Source organism: Pseudopipra pipra, chromosome 1, assembly GCF_036250125.1.
Source record: "Pseudopipra pipra isolate bDixPip1 chromosome 1, bDixPip1.hap1, whole genome shotgun sequence".
Classification (NCBI taxonomy): domain Eukaryota; kingdom Metazoa; phylum Chordata; class Aves; order Passeriformes; family Pipridae; genus Pseudopipra; species Pseudopipra pipra.
The window spans coordinates 149,970,336-149,997,472 of NC_087549.1; the positions used below are offsets into that span (position 1 = coordinate 149,970,336).

The following is a 27,137-nucleotide window of genomic DNA, read 5'->3' on the forward strand; positions in this document are numbered from 1 at the left end:
TGAGGACCATACCTCTTTCACCTTCTGAATCTCTCATCCTCTTGAAACAGCAATTGCTCAGTGGGGAATGTAAAGCACATACTCATTCTTACCTGCCACTAACAATGGAGGTGGTTTGTTTTGGTTGAGGAAAAAATACATTTAATACATAAAATGCATATAATTACTCACCTATTCATCTCCCTTTTTCTGTCCCATTCTCTTACCTTGTTTACACATCCGTGTGGGATGTGGTTTACTCAGGGGAGAGGGCAGAGTTGAGCTTGAGTCTGTGCTGCACAAGGCAATCGTGGGAAATCCCGTTTGCGTGAGCGATGACTCCAAAGAAGCAGGTCATGGTCTGCTTGTCCCCTTTTAACGGGCCAGGAGTGATCTTTACCCCATGAAATACCCATGTGGAAAATCTGTGACACGTGTCCCTCTTCCCTAGAGGGGAATATACTGGTCAGAAATCCTGGCCTGCTGTGCTGGAGCTGCCTTTGCCCCAGCCCCTCCTAATTCAGCCTCATCAGGAGGAAATTACTGGTTTGCACCTGATGCATTATCAAAAAATATCCAATTGCAATGAGGCTGGATTAACCATGACATTTTACAAGGCCAGCTGGGAGAAATGCTTCATGATTAAGTGAAGCTAGTTTCTATTCGAGTCATACACTTTACTTTCCAAAATATCTCATTTTTGGAGGGCAGGATGTGTATTCCTCACCCTCTTCCCGACAACCACATTTTAAAAACAGGACTAAACCGCAACCAGTCAAACTTAATCTATGCCCAGGTCAAACAGAGCTGGAGAGATGCTATCTTCAGCAGGATTTATGATGTATTTGTGTGCTTGGAAGATGCTGTGTGATATCCAGCCACAGGCTGACCATTCAGGGAAGCGTTAAAATGACAAAAGGAGTCACCCAGCAGAAGCTTAGTGCAATGGGCTTGAGATTTTTTAGGTGTTAAGGTTGTTGAAGAGGACTGTGATGCACTAATTTAACCTTCTACATGGCATGGACAGAAGAACTTGATCTTCTGATACCCGTAACCTGTCTTTTTTGTACTATGTGCTCAAAATCTGTTCCAAGATAAGAGTCTACTTAAGCCTTTAAGATTGCTTAGCAGTCACTAGAGCTGGAAACAGCACTGTTGGCTAAGGAGCAAAATGATTCTGGGTATATCAGTTCCAAATCCTGCAAGGATACCCAGGATGGGGCAGAGGCTCTTGCTACTGGCTGAAAGCTCTGCTGAAGGAATGGGACCAAGAAACCTAATATCCATGCTGATATTTGAGTTGAAAACCATCTACTTGAGTTCTCCTGCTAGTCCAGGATGAGAAGTTTGTGTGCTTCCAAGAGGAACTGTGGAGAAGTTGTGTCCTTTGTCTGTAAGTGGAAGATGGAAATAAGAATTGGGAGATAGAAATCTTTCATCCTAGGATAATGAAGAAATCTTCCATTCTAGGATAATGACATGAGAGAAAATACCTGGAAGGCACATCTGGCTGATGCAGATGATCCCTCTAAAAAATAATTTGTCATTCCTTAATCTCCTACTAAGGATGCCCTGAGTTTGTGCCCCAGAAAACATCTTGCAGATTCATTGGACTTCCCTGTGTGTTAAAAAGGCATGAGAAAGAGTTGCTGGCTTTCTAGCACTGCTGTGATGAGCTCTGTGCTTGCCATCCCTTAGGCGGATGGTTTGCAAGGAGGGATTTCCCAAAAGCTCACAGTATTGACTCAGCCCTACTTCCAGAATCCAAGGGAAATATCTGCTGAGACACTTGGAAGCCCCTCCTGGAGTTGCTGAGGTCTGTGGGGACTTCCACATGTGCTTTGATCTTTCTGTCTGAAGCTCTTTGAAACAAAGATTTGTGGAGAGCAAATAGTCAGCATTCTTGAAGAGTTTCAGCTTCTGTTCTGCAGCAGCTCTAAGCAAGTCTTGCCTTTATGGTAATGGTTGTTAGAAGTGAAGACCCCAATCCAATGCAACTTTGGCACAGGAAGACATGGAGGGCATGGGAGGTTTCCAGTACAGCTTTCTGGTTTGCAAACTCTCCTACTTGATGAGCAAGAGGACGCCCTACAGAAGGGGACAGGGCAGGAATATGGGGGAATTTGGATGCAACCAGCAAGTCTTGGCACTAAAACACTGGTTGTGGTGGGGAAGATGTCCCTCTCCTGAGCTCTGTGCTCTTCCAGTCCTCGAGTGACTTTGAGTCTCTGGTTGCCTCATCCTTGACCAGTGAAATCACATCCACGTGAGGCTTTTCTCCAGTGACACAAACCTGCCTCGTGCTACTGCCAACATCTCCTTGGATGCTGTGTTGGGCAGAGCTCTTTGGACCGCTGTTGTAATGCTCTTGCTCAGCACACTCCGTGTTTGCCTACCCGGTTTAAAGTGTTACTAGTTCCTAAATGGAGAAACTATTTGCAGGAACTCAATAGCTTCCCTGCTTTTGGGCACTGCAGCTTTTAAGAAGTGGCTGATGTGGTCAGATGTGCCACTGGAATTAAAACACAGTATGAATTTAATGGGAAGTAGCTGCTCCTAAATGGCTGCATCCATCTAGATATTCCTAATCTGGGGTGGAGATTAATTTTAAATCTGTTTTATTTAATTGCAATATATCCACAAGGCTGAATTGAAAGAAAATATTATTCCAGGATAAACATGCTCACCTGTGGGTGTTGAGGAGGAATAGGAGCCTGAACAGCTCTGCTGGAATGGCTCGGTGTGTGCACAAGCTGCAAAGTGATTGCAGGCAGCAGTCGGCTGCTGCAGTTGTAAGAGGGAACCCATGATGTGGAAAATCCCTTGCAGCTGATATGTCAGTCATACCTGAGGATCAGCCAGGAGGGAGGGATAACAGCACGTTTACTTCCCAGCTGAAGGCTGCGTAGCTTGTAAAAAACTTTAGTAAAGCTGGAAATAAGCTGCTGGGAGTTACTGGGGAACTGCAGCGAGAGGTACAAGTGATTTTAGTGGTGGAGAATAAGAAGTAAAAGCAGTTGAGAAAAACAGAAATGGAGCCAGTGCTCCTGATCTTGATCAGTGTCTTAAAAGCAGTAAGATTAATCAAAATTCCTTGCAAAGCAGCATTTTATGGGGTGCTGGCACGAGGCCTGCTCTGAGTTAGCCAGGTCTGTCACAGGCAGCTCTGCTGGAGCCATTTCCACCAAGGGTCGTGTGAGGAGATGGGGAATTTTTCAAAGGGGTTCTGGAAACTCATTAGGCTAAAAGAAAAATGTATAAATCTGTGGTGGGTGTAAGTTGTCACTGTATTTTCCCCTTTAAATGTGCCTAAGGTGGGATCCTCCACCCCTCCATCACCCCCCCCACCCCCTCTCAATGCTCAACTGCATGTGCAGCCCTGGACATGCCAAATCAGAAACGCTCCTCCCTGACCCCTTCAGACAGATTTTGGGGTAGAGAGAGAAGTTCCCAGCTCACAGGGGTTGAGGTGTCTTCAGTGTGCCTATGCAGCAGCAGAGGTTTCCATGCCAGGCTGCCTCCTCATCCTCTCCCTACCTGCACTGCTGGCATTATGCCGGTGATCCCAGGTGGATCCCAGGGGAGTTGCTTGGCCCTGGTGCCAATGTCCTTGCACCCAGCAGGTTGTTGAGGGGTGTCAGGCACGTGGGTCCTCTGGTTGGAAGCAGTGCAGGATGCCACTTTTTCTCTATAAAGAGTTAAATAATAGGTTTTTTCTTCCTCCTTTTTTTTTTTCTTCTATATTCTTTCTTTCCTTCTGTTTTCATGGGAGGATTGTGATGCTTTTCTGCTTCAGGTATTTATACATCCAGACAGCCCTGCCCACTAGTGCCAGTCTCTGCTTCAGCATTGCCCTGCTCCTTCCTTTGAGATTGCCTTCACCAGGTTTATTCTGTGATAAAACAAGTCCATCTTCACCCTGGAGTAACCTTCAGGGCTGTGAGTTAACCAAGTTAAGAGCTGTGGTGTTTTTCTCTTGGTCATTCAGAGATGCTCAAAGCCCTGGTGCTAAACAGCATCGATTGAAGCACCATCTGCCCGGGGTCATGGGCACCTGTGGGAATTGGTTGAAATACCCATTTGCTTTTTTTTCTAACAAATTGGTTTTTTGCAAATTGGAAGAAGCTCTAATAACTCATTTCCCTGTTTTGTTGCTTAAAAATCCAAAAATCCATTGCTTCAGAAAGGTGAAGAGGACAGATAGAGGGCTGCATTTGAAGGTGCAGGTGGTGGCAGCAAAGCAGTGAAATGCTGTGGGATCCTGGACTGTCGAGACTCATCACACCCCTGTGACATCTTCTTGCCATAAGGGAACACTTGATTTCATCTCAGTTAAACCCTCTGAGTGGGTTAGGATGGCAGTGGTGACACACCAGGCATATTCCTTATATTTGATAATATGCTGTTTCACCTCTGGTAGAAATGGGTTGCTTTTCATCTAGCCCCGACATCATCTGTGCTCAGATGGTTGATGATTAATGTGATTTTTTTTCCCTAAATTCAGGGAAATATCAGCAAAAGGGTGGAGAAGAGCAGGAAGCAGCAGCAAATGCCATCTCTCCCTCATGGAGAAAGATCCTCTTGCTTCCCTATTAAAAAATTAACAATAATGAAATAAGTCCTTTATACTCACAGCTGGTCAGAAGATGCTTGCCCATTTGGGGAGTCTCGTCATGTGTTTTCTGGGAGTATTTTACAGGATGCAGGGCTCATTTTTTCTAGTTCCCATGTCTGGATGTGTTCGACAGCAGGCTGGATGGGGCTCTGAGCAACCTGGTCTATTGGAAGGTGTCCCTGCCCATGGCAGGGGGTTGGAACAAGATGATCTTTAAGGTCCCTTCCAATCCAAACCATTCAGTGATTCAAGAAAATTGCATTCTCACTGGGAATGATGCTGTAATAGTGGGGAAAGTGATCCGGGCACTTTGGTTCTCTCTCAGTTAAACCTTACAGCAGGTTTACCTGCTGGAATCAGGAGGAGTTAAAATGAAAATGTTCAAATGAAGATAGCACACAGAGTCTGATGGTGATAGAAAACGGCTGCAAAACAGTAGGGATGGCAGACTGAAATCTCAGGCAGTCAGAAGGCAAATGAAAAGTAAAGATAAAGAGTTCCTCAGAGGTGTTTGCTTCAAAAAGAAAAAAAATTAAAATAAAAATATTGTGGAAGCAGATTGGTATCGATGCACACCCAAAAGATTTGGCAACTCAAAGAAAAAAAATGCTAAAAAAGGAAATTAAAATTCCATATATTGTTTGAAAGGCAAGAGATTGCTGCCTTAGAAGAAGTGCCATTGGCATGTGTGGCATGTTCTGAAATTGCTTGGGAGAGTATATTGGATTGGGGTGGGGAAGGGAGGGAGAGACTAATTATATATAATCTTAAAATGAATTAGGTGATATAAATGTAATGAAAGCAAATCCTGTTCATGGAGAGACTTTTCAGTTTGCATTTTGATATCCTAGGGCAATGGCATGTTGCTCTCTGACAGACAACCATTTGATTTGGAAATATGTGAATAATTGGGAAGTGAAACCTCTTTGAATTTGTTCCTTTCCCCTCTAGCGTTTGAAGGACTAATTATAGGAAGAGCTGCAGAATGCCCTGTGCGGGCATGGATGCAGCCAAGTTTCTACTTTGCTGGCTGCATGAGTCACTGTGCTGCATCCTGTGCTCTTTGATATGTGTCCTTGCTTCAGAAATTATATATTTATTTTATAGGTGGAGAGATAAGTGTGTTTTACTGCATGTCACTGAGCCCTTGCTAAAGATACCTTTGTCAAAAGGATGCACAGCAGCTTGGTGGAGGAGGCTGGGGATGGGCTGGGACGTGAGGGTGGCTGGGTATGAGTAAACACACCAATGTGAAAAGTGAGCGGCTGAAAGCTCGAGCATCTTGGCAAGGCTTGTGCTGCTGGCTCGACTGAGAGGCAGCGCCCTATTTTAAGATGATTTGAAATTGGGTCTGAGGATTCTCCTGTCTGCAGTTCTCTGCTCACCAGTAGCCAGGTGCTGACTCTTTGCTGGGCAGGAGGGACCATCTCCCATGCCTGACGTGGCCACTGCCACTCCCCCAGATGGCACGAGAAAAATCAGTGTGACCAACCCAAGCACCCCGAGGAGGAGAGAGGGTTAATCAGACACATGACTGGTCCGAGGCACTTGGTCTCATTTATCATCTCTGCCTGTGCTCAGCCCCAGGATGGTGGGTGTGCCAGGGGAGTTAGGGCCAGCGTTGGGGTGGCCCTGTCCGAAAGCGTGAATAAAAATACTTCTCAGTCTGGAAAAAAGTAGGATTTTGCTATCAGGAAGAGCTTACAGATCCTAGATAAAAATACTGTACAAATGTGTGAATGTCTTAAAAATATATGAAGTCCTCTCCCACTGAAGGTGACACACATGATGGGAGGAAAACCACTGCTGGGCTGGGCTGTATGGGGAGAGTGGGACACTTACAGCAAGGTGACGTGTATAAAGCCCCAAGCCTGTGTATGAGAGCTGTAGTTCCCAAACTGTAATCAGCAGGCCAGTTATAGTGTCTTATGTTAAACTTTTGTTGTTTAAGTAACACGGCAAGTTTGGGATCCTCTGACACAGATAAGTCAAATATTCCTGGTGGCTCGTTCCTGACCCGATGTATAACCTTGGGCTTGGAGCTGTGCCTTCTCCTCCGGCTCTCCCCACCTGTGATAACAGGAATAGCGACATTTGCTGCTGTTTGTAAAGCAGTGTTGGCATGAAGAGCTGCAAAGTAAAACGGGGATGCTTCATGGGGCCAGGATGCAGGATGCTCCGCTCGCCGTTCCGGCCCGGAGCCGATGCCGTGAGGTTGCTTAAAAACACGGTGCATCCTTTGTCTCACCATCTTTAGGCAATATGCTGTTTGGGAGGAGACTGGCGCAGTGAGGACCAGATGTATGTTAAGCCCTTGGGGCCATATTGAAATGCAAATGGAAATGAAATAGTGTGTTTCTTCCAAGAGTGGTATAGAGATGAAAATGCCTCGTTGGTAGACTGTGCATCAAAAGCGGATAACTGGGTGTCAGCCCTGACAATGCTTTATCCTGTTGGGAAACCTGCATGCAATGCAGTGTTGTATTTGGGGTTTTGAGGTCATTGTTACACAGATTATTTAAGCCTGGGTGCATTTTTAGCTGGACTTTGTCTAAAGAATAAACATAGCCAGGGCTGTTTTCCAGTCATCAGCTAAACAGCCAGATCAAGGGCTTGAGTCAGCGATTCTTGCAAAACATTACTGGCTGTCTTCAAAAATATTTCCTAACACTTTTTGCTTTTGAAAATGTAATCATGCATAAAGCGATGTACGTTAGTTTTGCTTCACAAATGATTCTGGTGCCTAGACTCTGTGTATGTGTGTGTGTGTGTGTGTCTTGGCTCTGCCTCTCGCTTGTGTGGTGCTCTGCTTCCTACATGCATCGATGTGTGCCTGAGATGGCAACCTAAAGAAGGGACTCACCCTCTTCCAGGAATAAAAGAGATAAATGATCTCCTTCTGAAAAAACAGGATTTATGTTTTTGCCATATTAGGGATATGTGGCTTGTATCAGCATAACTAACCTGCAGTCCCTATTCCACTAGAAAAGCTGCTGCAAACAAAGAGCTCCAGTTCTTGCTGCAAGGCTTGTAGGTTTGCCTTGGCTTTTGATTCAATCTGTAGAACTCCTTTCCAGTAGAAACACCAGTATGGTTCATATTTCATTATGAGATGGCTAATCCCCATTAGTTATCCCATGCTAGAAATGTATGGCAAGGGGGACAGTATGTTCATTCCTCACTATACTGAAATCAAAGAGGGTTCTGAGATGCTGGCTTGGAACAAGCACTGTGATGACTTCTTCCTGCTTAGATTTTTCAAAACTGTTTAGTGACTTGTGGATACTTAATTTGAGACATTTTAAGCATTTTTTTTTCCCCCTCAAGAATGAGGCACCTTTTCAAGACAGCTTAGGCTGGCTGTCCTGCATGAAAATATTTACTCCCTTTGGAGCTCTTGGCCCTTCCAGAATACAGCCGGGCAGGCACGTGGCTTCCTCTACTTCAGTGTAAAGGTCACTTATGATGTGTTGTTAATGAATAATTACTACTGCATGCTTCCCTCTTTAAATGGCATGGCATCCTTGCTACATAAAACATTAAAAACTTGTTAAGATGGAAAATACCAATGAACAGACAAAAAGCCTGTGCAAAATCTCTGGGAAATGGTTGCAAGGGGAGCATGGAGGGTCTCTGGCAGGGAGGAGGCTTTGTGTCCTTCTCTCAGCAGCTGTTGGCTCCAAATGGCACTACTGGGCTCGAGGCAGTTGTTTGGAGGGATTGGGTTCCTCAAATCCCAACATGAAAAGAAATGCAGTCTGTCTCAATTGGTCAGATGGAAATCAAGAGCAGAGTCACAGTCAATAACAAACTGTGTTTGCTTGGCCAGTAGTTGCTTGGGTCTGGCAATATTTGAATTATTTTTAAATTACATTTTTAGATTGAAGATATTTAGTATAGGAACTAGACAATGGCCAGACTGGGCCAGAACAAAAGCCCACCCAGCCTGGTGGCCTGACTCCACCCTTCGTCACTTGTTTTACTCTTCATCAGTTGTCTCACCCTTGCAAAGCAGGGGTCATCTTAGACATGGAGGAGGTTGATCAGCAGTGTTATTCTCCGGTTGTTGTTCAGCACGAGGAAGAGTGCATCTCTTAGTGCTCGCCAGAGGTCCCAGGATAGCTGGAATTATAGGTTATGTTTTCCTAGGTTTATTGTATTAAAGAAAGTGAATCCTATACTAAAGTATTTATATTGAAAAGCTTGAACTATGACATGATGCCCTGGGGAAATGTGTACAAGCAGAGGTGAGCTGACACTCTCCTGTGCTCTTAGCTTTGCTCTAACCTCAGAAAGAAAGATGTAAAGGTGGAGGGATTCCCATCTGTGCTGCTGCCTTGCCTGGGGCAGGTGTGTTCACCTGCTTGTTGTTGTGGAAGCAGGTAGATGGTCCTGCACGCTCCAAAAAGTTACCAGAAGCTTTGTTTGCTCTTCTCAGGTGGCTGCAAGGCCTTACCAAAGTTCAGGAAAATTGGCTGAAGAGCGCTGAGACTCATGTGTTCAAACCTAGTGGGCAGCTTAGTGGTTTTATTGCTCAACTGGCTGCTGTCACAGTGAAACTTTTCACATTGCCTTGGAACTTTTTAATTTCTTTAGTGAATAATGGAATTTATTGGTGGTATGTCTTCCATTTCTGTTCCTGCTGATTAGCAGGAGTTGTACAGTAATGTCTCATACTGTACCTTTTTATTAGAGAGGTGGGAGTAGTTTACATGCCTGTGTCCCCAAGTATATCTGAGCAGGGGGAGGCAGTGAGAAGAAGTGTTCAGGGCTGCAGTTTGCTCATCTCTGTGTAGCTGCCATACCTCTGTGTGTATGTTCCTGCAGGCACCTCTCTCATCTTGCAACTCATGCACACAGAGCAAAACAAGTGATTTTTGCATCTTGCTGATGAAGCTTTTGAGGAGAAAGGAAAGCGTTTGACTGCAGCCTAAAATGATCATGTTGCAGATTATGGAGGGAGTATTTGAAAGACTTTTGCAAGGTGATTTAAACAAGGATAAGTTGATCCATGGTTGCCCTCTTGCTGAAATCTGGAGGAGAAGGAAGAAAAAAAAAAAGTGAAGTACCTTCGAGATTTTAAAAGGTTTGCTCTGTCAAGGTCCAAGGTCTGACCTGCTCTCTCTGGTATCAGGAAAGGTCTCTTCACTGAATGTCCAGGTTACTAGAGGGAGGAGTCACTTTCAGTCATTTATCATTTATCAACTGAGCCACTTTCCATCATATACCAGCAATCCTGGCTAACTGGGGAGATCCCAGTTGACTGGAAGTCAGCAAATGTGACACTATCTCTAGAAAGGGTAAGAAGAAGGATCTGGAGACCTACAGGCATGTCAGCCTGACGTTGGTGCTGGGAAAGGGCAGAGAGGGGATCATCTTGAGTGCCATGATGTGACACGGACAACCAGAGGATCAGGTGCAACAAGCATGAGTTTATGAAAGGCAGGTCCTCTTTTCTAACATGATCTCCCTCTGTGACAAGGTGACCCACCTAGTGGATGAGGGAAAGGCTGATGATGGGAATTCAGAGGGGACTTGGGGCAGTTAATGGCCTTGCGGTGGAATCAGGGTGGCCACTGGCAGCAGAACAGTGTTTGTGTCCACAGATGGTAACATTCAACATGAGGAGAATTGCCAGGTTTCAAACATCCTCTTGTCACCACAACAGTTGTGTAATTGAGGCTGACAACCATATACTGTTGTTTTTTCTTTCAGAGACCCACCTGTCTCCATCATAGAATCATAGAATGGTTTGGGTTGGAAGGGACCTTTAAAGATCATCTCGTTTCAACCCCCCTGCCATGGACAGGGACACCTTCCACTAGACCAGGTTGTTCCAAGCCCTGTCCAACCCGGTCTTGAACATTTCCTGGGATGGGGCATCCACAGCTTCTCTGGGCAACTTGTTGCAGTGCCTCACCACGCTCACAGGAAAGAATTTCTTTCTAATATCTAATCTAAGCGGATAACCTCTTTCAGTTTGAAAACATTGCTCCTTGTCCCGTCACTGCAGAGTGTGGTAAGAAGCCTTTTTCCATCTTTCTTGTAAACCTCCTTTGTATATTGAAAGACTGCAGCAAGATCTCCCTGGAGCCTTCTCTTGTCTTGGATTCTAATTGTATTTCCGGTGATAAATCCCTTTAAATACTTGCGGTGTCCCTGAAAGTACCCCATCTCCTTATTCTCGTACATCAGCATCTAAATAAAGAGGGAGCAGCATCAGAGATGGGGCTTGTGGAGATTCCCACCTATCCGAGGTTAGGGAATTGGCTGGAAGTACTGTACTGAATCTTAGAATATTACTTTATGCTGTTTTACGTAATATTGGAGCCTGGTCACCATGGGAACGGACATCTAAATAGAAAGTCGAACTGGAAGGGAATGTACCCAGTTTCTGGGGTGGAGCTGTTGAGCTCATGTCATCCAGAAAGCTTGGACACGGATGGAGGGTAGGTTCTTCTTTCACTCCGTGTGCGCACTGTGGTCCAAAGTGTTTCAGTCTTCCTACAGTGTGAGAAAACTGGGAAGGAGAAGACCTGCCTCAGAGCACACAGTTATTTTATTGCTTCCCACCTGTGAAACAGGCAGGATTTCAACTTTCTGGGACAATCTGCTCAAAAACATTTGTATTTCAAAGTGGGATCTGGATGCTGGTGAGTGCATATAATCAAAATGGAATCTAATAGGTGACTTTATTTTCCCCCACCCCCTTTACATAATATCTCTTCAACATCTCTTTTATAACTTGTCTTTAGAGAATCACTACAGTTATCCAGCCATTTCTTCTGTGCCTTTCATTATTGTAACAGAAACAATCACTGGAAATTGCATGATGGTATTGGGTTGTGCTACATTCCTTCCTCAGGTCATTTGACAGGACCTTTTGTCAATAGACCCAAAGGAGAAAGGTACGTTTCTGTAAACATGAGACACGTCCCAGATGTGCTGTAGCCACCTGGGAGAAAATTCCATTGTAAAAGGGACTCTTGAAATTGCTCATGTGGGATTTGCCATTAAGAGCATAAAGACTGGAGAAATGGACTTCTGATTCGGCTGGCAACTTGTTTCTCATCCTTGAAGAATTTTAGGAATGTCTTTACTTCCTTTTGGAGGAGTCTGTGATTGCAAGGGCTAGAAAGTTGCTTTTCTTCCTTCCTCCCTTCTTTCAGGCTGGGTTCTTCTGCCTTCTCATGCTTTCACTGAAGATTGTTAACTCTTGAAATACCAGTGTACACTGGGAAGGAGCCTTTTAAAAGTCAGTGGTTTCTTTTGCAAACCTTGAATGATCTGAAAGTCTAGAGTGTAATGCAAAAGATGTCCCTTGCTTCAAGGAGTTATCAAGTATTTTCACGTGTACTGCTGTGGGCTGAACGAAGGAATCTCTCCATGGGATGTTGTAATGCATAATTGTCCTCCATCGGTGTAACTCTGGGTATAAATTGTGCCCGTGCTTCTTTGTGCACTGCACTTGGATCATGCTCTTACCCTTGAGCTAAAATGCACCAGCGTGTCAAGGCATCAATGATTCCTCACGTGCTGGGGAAGGCAGCTCAAATCTACATGTTTTGTTCTCTGGAACATGGAGAGATACAGGGATTTTGTCATCCTGCATTTTGTATAACACACAAATGGGCTTTGCCCAAAAGGGCTTGATTCCCCATCAATACAGCGAGCTCTGGAGCATGCTGCAGGGAGCCACGGGCTTTGCTGTAACTCAGGGCTCTGTGCAAAGGGCTGGGCAAGCACCCCTTGTGTGGGCCCACACCATTTCTTGTTACTGAGGCCCTTGGTTCCTCTGAAGCAGAAGTTTGGTTTTCTCAGGTAAATAAAGAAGAGACCCCAGTTGGCGTAAACCAACAACCATCCATCAGCATGCTGGAATTGAGGTTTGAACTTAGACATCTATAAGATTTTCTCTCTGTCACTGCCTCCCCTTCAACTGGCTGGCAAGGAGAAGCTGTGGTGTAGCAGAAAGGTAATCTCAGAAACCTGATTTCTAGGTAAAGAGAATCTTCTTCTGCTGACAGCACTATCAAATTATTTCTTCCCAGTTTCCCACTTGCTCATGTAATCTGCTGATTGAGTGAGTCATCTCTATGGTGTATTTGAATTCTGATCAATGAGGGAGTTTAAAACAGTGAATTTAAACCTGTTCCACAGTTTAGAGTAGTTGTGCTTTTTTATTTGTTTTCTTTCTCCATCCTGCTGAGAAAACTGCCCCACTTCGAGCTTTGATTATTCAAGTGGAAGAGGGTGACAGGAACACAAACAAGCATCATTTAATTCTTGGGGGCATGCTTTCCTGATGCTTGACCTTTTGGACTTCCCACATCTTCTTGTCCATTTACATGCATTACAGTTTTTCCAATTACCAGTGAATTAAATTTGGAATTGTGGTATTTGGAAATGTCAAGCAGAATCAATAGAAAAGCACTTGGGGCCCAATCTTAGTAGACTCAGCACATTTTAAAGCATATTTGAAATGTCCCTGCTGATAAATCTCGGAGGGCCATGTGTAGATTATGAATTGAGGTGCTACTGTTTGGGTAGTGAAGCTGTCTGTGGCTTGCCAGGTGTGCTGTGCTGTGTTAGACACACATCACTCTCTCCCTGGAGAAGACCTTAAAAATCAGGAGCTCTGAAAAGCATTTCTGCTGGTGGCAGCAGCATAAGATGATGAGGATGGTTAGGATGGAACAGGTGCACATGAAAGAGCTGGGAAAGGCTTCGCCACGTGGTTATCTCTGTTCCTTAAACCTCTGCACTCCACCAGGAGATGCTCCCATATCCTCATCCCTTTGCCTGGAAGGAAGTTTCTGCCTGGAAGGCCTGCTTTGAAAGCTTTTCAAAACTTCACTGTGTGGGGGGAAAATATTTACGAACATACGTGATTTGACTTCCTCCTCCCGTGCTCTGTGGAGACCTCATGCTTGCTCCTCAGGAGAAAGGGAGAGAATAAATGCCTGTGTTTTAAATGTCATTTCAGAATTTGCCGCGTATTTTACTCAGTGATTGGTGGCATCTGGTCAAAATCTGCCCTCTCTTTGATTTTCAGGCATGTAGTTGGAAATATCTTAATCTTGCAATTAAACTCTAATGTTTCCTGTCACTGAGGCTGCAAAGTTTGGCGGCTGAGACAACCTTCTCGGTAGCTTATTTGCACAGTGCTCAGCCCACGAGGGGCCATTTTTCATGCCAGAGAGTAGTCATTGCTGTTACAAGCCAAATAAATGGTCTGCTTAATGCTTTTATAAATGCACACCTCAAATTTCAGAAAAAAAAAATAAAATAAAATCTCAATAACTGTATGCTTGTTTGAAGACTCGTGGTCTGGGGAGAAAACACCACCTCTCCTTTATAGAAATCCTATACGGAGCAATGCATTTTCTTGGCGTGGTGGTGCAAAGGAAGCCTGGAGGTGTCTCCTAATGAGCAGGGTAGGTGGAGGAGAGGCTTGTTTCAGAGGTCCTGCATGAGGTGTCATCCTTGGGGATGGTCACACGTGGACAGACAGCAGCTCGGAATCTCTGGAAATTTGGATGGGCGATCTGCAGCTTTACACGCTCTCCTCCACCCCACGCCGTGTGCAGGCAGGCGGGCAGCAGCAGTGCCCTTTTTGGATCTGCAACTTTGTGTTCATCAGGGCTGACTTGATTTTGTTTTCGTTCTCTTGGGTTAGTGGAGGAGTGTGTATCTGTGTAAAAAAAAAAAAAAAGAAAAAGAAATTAGGCCTTTTTTATGTGTTATTACTAATCCCGTTTGAGCTCTGCTGTCCAAATTGCCTCGTTTGTGACCCAAAGTGCATTTAAACATGAACTGCAGAAGCACCACAGCATTAAATGGTTTTGATTGATCTCCTTGATGGTTTTATTAAAGAACTAAAGCCTTTTTTGGGGAGACAGATAGAGTTAGCAATGCGAAGGAAGAAATGTAATTACATTTTGGCTTTGTCCTTAACTGAAATGATACAAAATAGGATTTTTCTAATGGATAACTAAAATGATCTCTTCTTTAAATAAAATATAGAAATGACCATCTGAGTTCAAGTCAAAAATGCTCTGCTTCCAAAAATTGATTAACTACTGGCAATGTTTCTGTCCTGCTGCACACCAGGCCAGCCGGTGACCTGGCCAAATCTCCTTGGATCGCTCTGCCTGGCCAGAGGAATGATTTACTAAACCTTTTCCTGAGTGATCCTCTCCTTTGGGCCAAGAGATTAATCTCGTCAGCACTGTGTGCATGTGTGTGTGTGTGTGTGTACACTCAGTATTCCACTAAATCGAATGTTGCTCTTGTCTCACTCGGCTCCGTCTTCCCTCTACAGGAATCTGCCTGGTTTTATGGACTTATGAGAAGCTGGAATGCTACATGTCCTTCTCTGGGTCCTTTTATCCACCACTTTCTATCTACCCTCTTTGACTTAAAACACCAAGGAAATTATTCAGAAGAATTAAACCTTTATTGCATCCTTTCCCCCAGCTGGTAGTAATGACTCCTAAAACACACTCTTTATATTTTACAAAACAGGTTTTGCTGTCAGTTTAGGGGAATATTCTAGTAAAGACCTAATTCTTTTGAATAATTTCCTTGTTATCTTTTACTGACTTAAACCCAAGTTAAAAAAGAGATATATGGTGTAGGGGGGGGCATTGCTACACAGATGTCCGTGGAAGCTGTGAAGTGTGAGTCATGGTGTGAATATAGAAGCCCTGAGTTGTCATCCCTGGTGAGCAGGGAGGATGTATTTCTTAATATTAAAGTTCCTTTTTTAATTTTAAAAGAAAATGACTTAAAGCCTCCTGTCCTTTTGAGGCTGGTTGTCAATGGCATCATTGCAGGTTACCATGGAAATATATACTGAGATAATAGATTAACAGCCATTGATTGACTTGAAAACTTGGAGCTCTTTTACTGTGGGATAAGCCAAATCTATTGACAGAAAACAAAATTCCAAGTAATATCTTCCCTTGGTGTTACATCTTTGCTGTTCTCAGTGCTGCCCGGGCCCGGTTTTGCCTGATCTGGCTTAAGAACCAAAACATTCTGCAATAGTTGATGCTTCTAATTAGCCAGGGCAGTGCCCACCCTGGCATTCAGCTGGTTGGAAGAGGCAGGCCCTGGGTATTTGACCATTCTATGCCTGGCTATTGAGTTCCCCAAAGGTGGAGTGAGGTTTTGGCTTGAGAAAAGGGCTCTGCAGAGTCATGGGGGCTCATTTCAGTTCCATGGGGCTCCATCGTTTCAAGGCTTTTGTGAAGGAACAGGGAATACACGCAACAAGTCCTCAAATCCTCGTGTTCAGTTACGTACTTAACCACAGATGTCATCACTAGCCTGATGCTTTGCCTAAAAACGTATTTAGACCCTATTACTGAAGTACAGCAGGAATGAAATCACCCCACTTGGGGAATAAGTGCTGGAGCAACACTTAGTAATCATATATTCATTTTGTAGAAATGCAACTGGGTGGTCTCTCCAGAGCAATGTTTTCCAAACATTCCCAGTTACAAGCCTTCATCTGGCTTGATTTTGGGATCTGAAATGCTAGCAATAACTATTTGAAATTCTTTAATTTGCAGCGCTGCACATAATTTCTGGGCAGGTGTCTGAGAAAAGGAGAGTTGGGGGCAGCAGTCCTCTTTCCCTGCCTTTCCCTCCCCACTAGTGCCTCTCAGTGTGCTCCACATATGCTTAGATTGTGGTCTCCCCATTGAAGGGTGTGCCAGAATGCAGCTGTGGGTTCAGAGGTGGCTAGTTTAGCATCCCTGCAGTGCTGAGGGATGGGGAGGGGTGGGTGTGAGCTGGCGCTGAAATGGTTCATCCCAGCAGATGCTGCACTGCAAGGTGAGCACCCAGCAGCCTCTCATTTCCCAGCTCTGCTCATCCATGCTGTGGTTTGAGGGATAGCTCTTGAAAACAAACCCAAACCTCAAACAAAGGGCCCGACTTTCATAATCACACGTGCAAGAATGCATCCGCAGTTGCTTAATTGCTACATGCAATTACCCTCCAAATTAGAGGGCAATTACCCCAATTCAGTGTACAATCTCTGTCATTTTACATTATAAAATTACATGTACAAATAGCTATATAGGGACATAACGAAGTGTTTGCAAATAGCTTCAGTTGCATACACAGTTTCATATATAAAACCCGGTGGTTTTGACAGTCAGGCAAACAGACTGTCTGGTAAATCACTCAGTGTTTATGCAGACTATTTTGACACATCCCATCTTTTCATATATACTTTCTTTTTAGGTTTTCAAAAGGGGACAGGCAGAGATAAAGAGCTGAGATTTATAGCAGCCTTCAGCCTTTGGGAAGACATTCCCTGTGTATCTCATTATGAGTTAGGAGCGCAGCAATTGCTAACACCTAGACCTGGAGTTGCCACACTGGATCTTGGCCGTAATTTAGAAGCTGTTGGATAATGATGCAGCCTCAGTGATCTGTCAGCGACTCCAAATTAGGAGAGCAGAGTTTAGTCTCAGATCAGCAGCAGGGTCCCATGCATCAGCAGGCTGAATTCCTTCAGTTCAAGAGGACCCTTTTTTAATGAGCTCCCTCTGTGCCTTGCAACTCCCAAGTAGAGATGAGAGGTCCTCCTGTGTCGCATGGTGCTTCAACTGCTCTTCCCATCATTATGTGCCTCAGATAGGTTCTGGGGATCTTGCTTGGCAAAAACCCAGTGATGCTTCAGTCATTTGGAGCAGAAAATTGACCCAAGGGAATCAGCATAATGGTAGTTCCTCAGGACTGAGGTCAAAAGGTTGATTTCCACCCCAAAAATGGGTGATGGTGGGTAGCCTCCCTCTGCCTTCGTGATGTATGGGAGTTATTTGGGCTTGGTATTTTGTGCAAAGGTACTTCTGTGCAGCTTTTGTTCGAGGAGAAGCCACACTGCGTCATCCCCGAAGCGCTGGGTGGATGCAGTGGGATGCCAGAAACCCATCTGCTCCTGCAAAGCCTGATGCTTCCTTAGACTTTGATTTCAAACAGGACTTCAGGTTTTATTCCTTAAATGACTGTTTGTGGATCGTGGTATTAAAACGTTGATCGGTTTTGCCTGGTTGCTGGCACGAGACTTTTCCGTGGAGAGGACTTGGACTAATAGTGGGCTGCACTGCTGGGCATGCTGTGCTTCTGCCCCATGTCCATGCTCCTGCCCCACAGCCATGCTTCTGGTTTGCCTGCTCAGCCTTTCTGCACAGTGTTGCCAGTGCAGTTGTTCTGCCTCCAGTAGTTTCTGCAGGCAGTCACCCAGCTGTGGTGGAAACATCTCCCCTGCAAAATGGCAAATGGATGGCAGGAGCCAGCAGATCCCACCTGTGACTGTACCTGTTGCCTGTACCTAACGGGAGCCCCTTCTCCTATTGGTAGGAAACAGCTTTTTTTCCCAAATTTTGCGTTATGGCTGGTAGAATAGGGTTAGGCAGGAGGGGAACGGGGACCCAATGAATTAAACCAGGTTCCAACAGCGATATTCAAACACTTGCTTAGCAAATGTTTTATATCTCATTGTGCCCAAGTCCTGCTGACTTTCTGCCAAAAGCTGAGCAGTTCCCTGGGATGTTTATTTTCCATCCTGTGTGAGCAGGATGTTACCAGGCAGTGCCACTGAATGAAGGAGCTGAGGAGCTTTTCTATGTACCAAGGCTGCTGTGAGGGAGGTGACAAGAGCGTTGTGAGGAGGGGAGAGCAGGTCTGGGGGATACAGCCCCTTTAGTCCATCCCAAGATGTGTTTGTGACTGTACTGAAAGGCTTTTGTTTCAGGAAAGGTTCTTTTGCCCAAAATTAGTTGTGTCCCTTCTCTCAGATACTCGGGTTGGGTACAACACTTCTCTTGAGCCAGGTTATGCTGAAATGAGAAGCAGGACATGGTTGATCTGTGCCGATTATGGAGTCATTTGGGCTGGAAGGAACCTTTAGAGGGCATCTAGTTCAACTCATCTGCAGTGATCAGGGACATCTTCAATTACATCAGGTTTCTCAAAGCCCTGTCCAACCTGACAGTGAACCTTTCCAAAGATAAGACATCTACCATCAATCTGAGCAACCTGTTCCAGTGTTTTATCACCCTCATAGTAAAAAATTTCTTCCTTACATCTAATCCAAATTGACTCTCTTTTAGTTACAAACCATTACCCAATGTCCAGTTCAGCATTTCTTACAGACCTGTAGTGGCTTTGGGGGTATCCATTGCCCAAGGGGGGAAGAGGAGAAACTACAGGGCTCCCTGGAGATAAAGGAACAAAGCTCAGATTTCCTTCTCTTAGTCACTACCCCACCTATCTCCCTCAAAGGGACAAAACCCTGTTTTGATTCTCCCTCCCTCTGTTCAGTTGAGGGTTTTAATGCAGCGAGGGCAGAACAGGCAGTTAGCTGCAAACTTTGGTCTCTGCATGATCCATTACAGAGCAAGGTGTGAGTGTTTCTTGATGAGCTAAAGCAGCAGGTAAATTAATACCCAGACCTGGAGCCGTGCCCCTTCCTGCTGAGACCATCTTGGGCACAAACAGAAGGGTTTCTTGCAGTCTTGAGCACCCAGCAGGGTGAGGATCCTACCAAATGGCTTTTAAAAAGATCTGAGAGCAGGCAACAAACACGCAGGTTTTTTAAAGTGTCTTCTTAATGCAAGCATCCTTAAGAACTGTTTTAAAGAAAGCATACATATATTTAGTCATCCAAAACTATGTATGCTTTTATTCAACTCATCTAAACTTTGACAGCGGGGGGAAAGCTGGGAAAGGCCTTTTTCCTGGCACGGTTGCTGTTTGCAGAGTTGGGTTTGCATGTTTGCAAGCAGCTCTTAGTCTTCAGCTGAAACTTGTTCCAGAAAAGACAACTGTCTTGGGGGAAGGGAGTCTGGGCTCAGCACAGGATTTAGCAGCCTTGGTTTGCTGGTCCCAGAGCCGATACAACTCTTGCTTCGTATCTTTTCAACATCCCCTTTTCAAAGCACAGTGGAAATATCAAATCTCACTGCAGCTATGTGCATTGCATTTGCCGTTGTTGCAGGTGGAGAAAACAGAGGCTACACAGTATTTCTTGAGGTTACAGATGGAGGTGGCTGAGCCAGGATTAGATTTTGGGGCTGATTTGCAGTAAAATGGTTCATTAAACCTTCCAGCTTTCTGAGAGTCAGAGTTAGGGAGGGAGAGGAAATTTCCATCTTGATCAAAAGCAAGATTCAGTTTGGGTTGATGAAAATGATATTACAAAATGTATTTCCAGGAGGAGAGCAGAAGGTGATAGTGAGTATTAGCTATCAGGTATTAGCTGGAAGCCATGCAGCGTATTACAGTGAAGGTGCATTTTACAATGAGGGTGGGGAAACACTGGCACAGGTTGTCCAGAGAGGTGGTGGGTGCCCCATCCCTAGAAGCATTCACAGCCAGGTTAGATGGGTCTTTGAGCAACCTGGTCTAGTTGGAGATGTCCCTGCTCATTGCAGGGAGGTTGGACTACATGACCTTTAAGGGTCTTTTCCAACCCAAAACATTCTATGATCCCATGAAGCCAAGATATTTACTCTTTTCTTTACAAATAAAAATATATGTCCCTCTCTCCCCCTGCTCCCCCTCCCCCCCCAAAAAAGCTCCTTTGCTTTCCTGCTGATTTAACTAGTATTTAGCAAAAATGCTTAATCTGCCCTAACAAAGCATGGTGTAAGTATCAAGAGAACAAATATCAAGGCTTTAACAAGGAGTGTCAATATTGACACTGTTCTGTGTTGAGGGATATTGGTAGGTTGTTTTCATTATAGTAAGCAACTTGTCAGAGGAAAACTCTGATGGAGCTTTGCAAGCACTGATAAAGCCTGCAGGTGCTATTGATATTGAGCTCTTGTTCGTGTGTGCTTTGAATATAATTTCCAGTTTCAAAAGTCAGCTTTATGACATTCTCATACCCCTACTCCCTTGCAGTCTCTCCCACGATGCAGATTAAACGTTCTTCCCAAAAAAAAGTGTTATTGAAGGACTGAACACCTCTTCAGCCTGCAAAGACATCTTCCTAGTGTGATGCGTTTGCTCTGTACCACGGAAATTACCCATTGCTGAGTCCAGGTGTTGGGACTGGGATCAGACTGGATGCATCACCCCTAGCTTGTACAGAAACTGTGGTTTCTTCTGCAACCTTCTTGAAGTTCTATTTCTACTCTGTGTCAGGTCACCTGCTTTCCTTTCTTGATGCCTGTGGGGCAGTTGGGGGTTGATTCCCTAAAGCAGATCAGGCTACACTGAATAGCTTGAAAGAAATCTCTTTCTCAAGCACCATCTCTAAAGGGATCTCCATGCACTGCATAATTGGAGGTGAATTCTGCTTGGAGACTGGACAGCTTGAGGAGCTGCAGGCTGTGGAAGGGCAGGTCAGACTCCCCATAGAATCCTGATCATCTGGGACAAGTTGTTTAACTTGATGTGTTGAATCTTCCATTGGAAGTAATACTCCCTTCTCCGGCTGGGTGTTGTGAGGGTACTTACATCAGTGGATGGGTGTTCAAGTATGGAATTGATGAAGATACAAGAGGTATCTGGAACTGGTACCTGTGCTGGGCGCTTTCTCTGCCAGCTCTCAGCCACTTTCTGCTCAGTGTCTTATGAAGACTGAATTGCATCCACTTGCAGAGACCTCTCAGAAGGGGCTGGTTTGCCATGTTGAGCGGGAATCCCAGGCTGGATTGCATATGGATCATCCAGACATGGTCCTGATTGCCTTAATCTCAACATTAAAGGTTGCACGACCTTCGGAGAGGATAGTCATGAAAGGACTGCAAAATTTTCCAACCAGAAGTGTAATTCTATGGTTTACAGAGGTCTGGCTATTCTAAGAGCAGAGCACTTTCATTTCACCATCCTGTGGGATCTCTTTGTGTTTTCTACCCAAGTTGTCAACACGTTTTATTGGGATACCTGCATTTTCCATGACTACAATCCATCAAAATAATGGCCGGGTCTCACCTTGCCTTAGGTTGGGTAATCCCAAAGAGAGGTGGCTGCAGGGCATTTCAGGATTTATGGAATCATGAGCTTCATGGTACAAGGCTCATGGTGCCTTTTCTGTTTGTCTACTTAAAAATTGTGTTTGTTTCATTCTTTGTTTTGTTTTAAACTATTCCTCAAAATGCCACAAAGCAGCATATTTCCAAATGAAGAGAGGATTTCTAAGGTTTGGGACAAAACAGGTCACCACCTGCAGATATCAGTGTTCCCTTACTTGACTCTGTTTTTAATGGATGTGTCTGCAATCATGTTTCAGTTCTGCCCCATGGTGTCTATGAAGGAATTGTTTCCCTAGGGGCAGTAGGAACCCATGGTCCTTTGGTACAAAGCTCTAAAGGGAAAAAGACCCACAGATTCCTTTGTTTGTGATGACCAAGCATCCATTTGGATGGCCAGAGTTGTTTGGGGAACAGAATTGTCTTTTGCTAAAGGTCTGGCATGGGTAGAGAAGGCACCATGAGCTGTGTCAACTGCAGCTAAAAATATTGCATTTATCATACGGAGACTTACTCAAATAAGCCTGAACTCGGACCTAAGTGAGGAATGGTCTGGCCCTCCTCTGCGGGCTGAATGTTTTCTGTTCTCAGTTATGTCCTACTCATGTAAGCAACTATTTATTTTTACGTGATGTTTTCCAAAATAGTGGTGAGGAGTGAGAGTGACTCTGTTGTGTGAAGAGCCAACAAGCATCAAGTAGCACCCTGGGAGGTTGTTTTTTCCCAAACAGGGTTTCTGTGGCTAGAGAATACTGGGTATGGGTTGCACATGTATCCCCCTTTTTAAGGTCCTGTGGTTGACACACTGGCCAGAGGAGATCTGGGGAGGTCTCAGCTGGGCTCTTGACTTCACCATGAGCTCCTGTTGTGAGCTTAGGCAAACCTGACCTCTCCATTCCCCACCCCACACCAGAGAATAAGAATAATCTCCACGCTGTGCTGAAGCTCTCACTGACGAACTGTTTGGCTCCCAGGAAATCAAATGTATGTGTCACCCAAAACGGAGCCACGCGGAGATGTGTTTCCCAGTATCTATTTCTGATTTTACCTGAGCGTTCTTGGGGTTTGAATTTTTCTTCAGGCCCGGGCCATGGGGAGGCTGAGACGAGGGAGTGCATCTACTACAATGCCAACTGGGAGCTGGAAAAGACCAACCAGAGCGGAGTGGAGCGCTGTGAGGGGGAGAAGGACAAGCGGCTCCACTGCTATGCCTCCTGGAGAAACAACTCGGGCTCCATCGAACTGGTGAAGAAAGGCTGCTGGTTGGATGACTTCAACTGCTATGACAGGTAATGGCCTAACTGGTTTATCTAAATACAGGTTTAATTGTTCCTCTAAATGTAAAGGCTCATAATTTGTGCATTGAGGAAAAGAAAGCGAGTCCAAGTCCATTGACCCATTCATCCTGTCTAGTTACTTCTATTGCTAATGCAGCTCTCAGAATTGTCACTTACCTGCTTTGACATTCTAAATAGACGCTGCAAAAGGCACTTTTATGGGTTTTGTGTTTTGTTTGGGTTCCATTTTTTCCTTAGCAAAGCTTTGGTAATTCTGGCATGCATTGAAAAACCTGTCCTGTACCATCAAGTGAAGAGCAACATGTTCTTCCAAGAGCATTTGGCGATATAAAGGAAAACTTGGAATCATTTGGAGCTGTCTAGAAAAGCACAGATATCTGAGGGTAGTTAGGGATTGAGGTATTCTGACGTTTGTGATGCTGCAAAAAGTTTGTTCTTCGGCTGAGTCGGAGAGATGGGCTGGGAGAAAGAGCGAGGCAGGAAAAGCAACATGTGAGTTTGTGTGTCACTGCCTGTAGTGATCTGAAAAGGAGTGAGGTTTTGTAGTACGAAGGCTCCAGCCTCATTAAATAGCTGGGAAAATTAACTAGTCTTTTCTCATTTCCCTTGATGCAATTCCACAGAGGGAAAAGAATTACAGCTAAAGAAAACAGCCCTCTGAAGTTTCGCCGTTGAAAAGGACAGTGTTCAGTAGCTCTAGGCTCAGTGTTTCTCTTAAAAAAAACCCCAGCGACCACCCAACTAAGCCAAGCCCAATGCTTTCAATAAGGGTTAGCAACATAAAGCTCAAGGACTTCCCTTGATATACCACCAATATGGGTTGAGCTCACATTTGTGAAATTCCCGATCATGCGTCTTTGTAGCTTCTTATTCCAAAAGTTTTAGAGCATCGGGTCCTGCACTGTGGGGTTGAGCTGGGACTAGATTTGTCCCATGGCTAAAGAGTTTTCTCCCTTTGGTGCTGTACACTTTCCCTGCTTTTGTGCCCATTGTCTTAGCTTATCTCGACTGTGAGTTGTTCCTCATCTTCGTTCTATTATTAGCTCTAGGGTTGCTTTCCCACCACACCTATTCCCTTGCCAATTGAGGAGCCAAGCTCTATATATAGTTAAATTTTTTTTTCTTTCCCAATAAATCAATCCTCCTTGGCCCATTAGTCATCCTAATGCCGATCCTTCTGAGAACAGAAGGTCACTGTATTTTCCTACTTCCAGGCAGAAGTGTTTACTGTAAACAGATTTCTCCTTTCAGTGCCTGCTCTCGTATCCAGTGACACTTGTATTGTCACTAAGTGTCTCTGCAGGGATGTAGTGGTTCTTAAACTTTGTCATAATGTGTTGCTCTGTTATAATGGTAAAAACTTTCCAGGGCTCCTCGCCAGCCTTTTACAGCCCTGGAATTGAGTATCCAGTATCCCATAGCCTGACTCTTCAAAGCCACAAGTTCCAGGGCAAAGCAAAACGATCTTCTGAGAATTAACAAACAGTACAAGTGTCAAAAGCAACATTTGAAATAAAGGTTAGCTTTAATAAGTAAAGGAGTAAAGGCTCTTTAAATGCAGTCCTTTTTACTTTTTCTCTTCCCTTGAGTGCCCTTGGCAGACATTCATGCATCCCAAATGGCTAAAAATGGCTAAAAAGATGATTTTTTGATCAATGGTTCTGTGCTGATGCCCTTTTTGTTTCTGCCTTTGGCACCTTTGGATGCTGAGCTCCTGGAAGCAGCCTTGGGAGTTGCACCTGTGCTCGTATCTCCCTGGATGCAGGGTATGGTCCTGTTCTGCTGGCTGCTGGTGCTCTCGGAGCACAGGCAGCATGTGCCAAGTGCTGCCTCCTTGTCGCTGGAAGGTGGAAAAATTAAGGAGTGCAAGAGTTGGGACGTCGAAGGTGACGGCTCCTTACTCTGTTCTTTATCTTAAGGAAACAAGAACGTGGCACATGTACATTTAAGGTTATGGGAAAAAGGTAGTGTTTAAAAATCAGCTTGTGTGCGCTCTCGTTTATTTACACAGACCCGCCGGGGAGGTCATGTACACCTTCCCTTGGATGTGAGCACGTGAAACACTCTGAAACGTGCCCTCACTGCCACAGAAAAATGTGTCATTCCCACTGTAATGCTCATTTGTAATATTTGCTAAGTATAACATGTCATACGTACCTGGGTGGCTTCCCTGAGCGTACACCAACTCAAAGACAGGGATAATGAATTGCAGATGTGGAACAGGCTGTTTTCGCTCATTAGCTTGATTTCTTAACCAACAGATTTAGCAAAGGATGTGTTTTCTATTGAAGACTCCAACACTGATGCTGTTAAATCCAAAGGGCTTGTTATCTGATTTCATGAAAAAGCATCTGGAAACATGTTTAACTTGTTGAAACATCTTTGTTCATTTGAATAAGTCAAATGACTGCTTTTTTGCTTTGAAGCAAAAAATAAAAGCCTGAAAAACAAACCAAGTGCTTCCTAGCTGAGACCTTGCAGGAGACAGTTTGGCTATAGCCAGTTTTTTTCCCCCCAAGAAGAATAAAGCACCGAAAACTACCCAGTGTTAAGACTGAAGAGAGCCCTTCCTGTTCTTCTCGTGGCAGTGTGTCAGTGATACCACAGAAAGGGAAGCTTGGCATGGATTCAGAAATGAGTAATAATGTCAAACACATATGATTGTTTTGCTACTTCCTCCAAGTGGTTGAGGGAAGGAAGTTATGCATATAATTTAGCTGGGCTTCAGGAAATAGTTTGATACAGCTCTCTGTGGAGAGCAGCTTTGCAAGCCTAATAACTAAAGGCAGAGGGTAACATAGCAAAAGGAGGCTGAGAAGGGAAGCAGCATTTAAGAACTAGAAAGAAATTACTGCTAGAGCACTGCAAAAATCACCGCACATCTCTTTTGGCATTGATTTGTGGGGAGAGGGAGGATGTGTGGAAGTGGAGTTGGTCTGATCTGTGGAGATCCTCCAACGCCTTGCACAATGTGGAAGGAAATCTCAGTGCTGGAAAGGCTGTAGCACTACCTGGATAACAGGCAAAGGCAGAAAATGGGAGCTGCAACTTGATTTTCTTAAAGGTTTTTGTGCAGGAATAAGATTTTTAAAGGAGGAGATGGCACTTGAAAATTAAACTTAAAAAAACCCCAAAATGAGAATCATAGAATCCTAGAATGATTAGGATTGGGAGGGACCTTTAAAGATTATCTCAGTCCAACCCCCTGCCATGGCAGGGACACCTTCCATAAGACCAAAGATGCACCAAGCCCCATCCAACATAACCTTGAGCACTTCCAGGGATGAGGCAGCTACAACTTCTCTGGGCAACTTGTTCCAGTGCCTCACCACCCTCACAGTAAAGAATTTGTACCTAGTATCTGATCTAAACCTGCACTCCTTCAGTTTGAAGCCATTACCTTGTCCTATCACTACATGCCCTTGAACCTGCAGCCTCCCTCCTGCCTGCAGCAGCAGGGCTGTTCCTGCCAGTGTCTGCTGCCCTTCGAGTGCGTAGAATTAGTGATGCTCAGGGCTGTGGGAGCAGTCTTAGCTCAGCCCTCGTCATATGTTCTTTATGGCACAATCTTTAATTGCATGATCAAATACTTCTCTCCCCTGGCAGCATACATCTGGGCTGTGGGAAGGGCACTGTTCAGGGACCGAGGTGTCTCTCCATCGTTTTTCTCCCTCTCGTTGCGTTAGCAGCGGCGGCTGTTATTTATTACTCGCCGTCTAATGCCCCTCAGTACATATGGAAGCATTTGTTTCCTTTACGGTCTTTTCAAGGGTCTTTGCTATCCACTGGGGTATTTGAGTGCCAAGTTGTTTTCTGTAAGTGGAGACTGCTGATCTGTGCAGCGCAGGCGCAGGAGAAGGCGCGTGGAGAGGACAGTTTGAGGCAGGTTGGTGCCCAAAGACAAGAGGCAGAAGTTGGCTGACCTTGTTTTTCTCTTTCCTAAATTGCCGTGTCTGTCCCTCCCTGGTGCAGGCAGGAGTGCGTAGCCACAGAAGAAAACCCTCAAGTGTTTTTCTGCTGCTGCGAGGGCAACTATTGCAATGAGAAATTTACCCATTTGCCTGAAGTCACCGGCCCAGAAGGTGAGTGACTGGGAGGAGGGGGAGTTGGGATCTCTTCCTCTAGACCCAGTTTCTGATGACTTTCATAAAAGCATAGCATGTCCTGAGTTGGAAGTGACTCACAATGATCATCAAGTCTAACTCCTGGCCCTGTATAGGACACCCCCAGGAACCCCACCATGTG

At 44.8% G+C, this 27,137-nt stretch overlaps 1 protein-coding gene across 3 annotated transcripts in view; it reads left to right on the forward strand.

Annotated features, from left to right (window-relative positions):
* The window catches only part of ACVR2B (activin A receptor type 2B), a 108,912-nt gene that overhangs the window by 56,950 nt on the left and 24,825 nt on the right, over positions 1-27,137 (forward strand). For all 3 annotated transcript variants that reach the window (XM_064638768.1, XM_064638759.1, XM_064638777.1), the window contains 2 exons: positions 22,676-22,883; positions 26,865-26,974. In XM_064638768.1, coding sequence (XP_064494838.1) covers positions 22,676-22,883; positions 26,865-26,974 — 318 coding nt within the window. The remainder of the gene's footprint in view (positions 1-22,675; positions 22,884-26,864; positions 26,975-27,137) is intronic.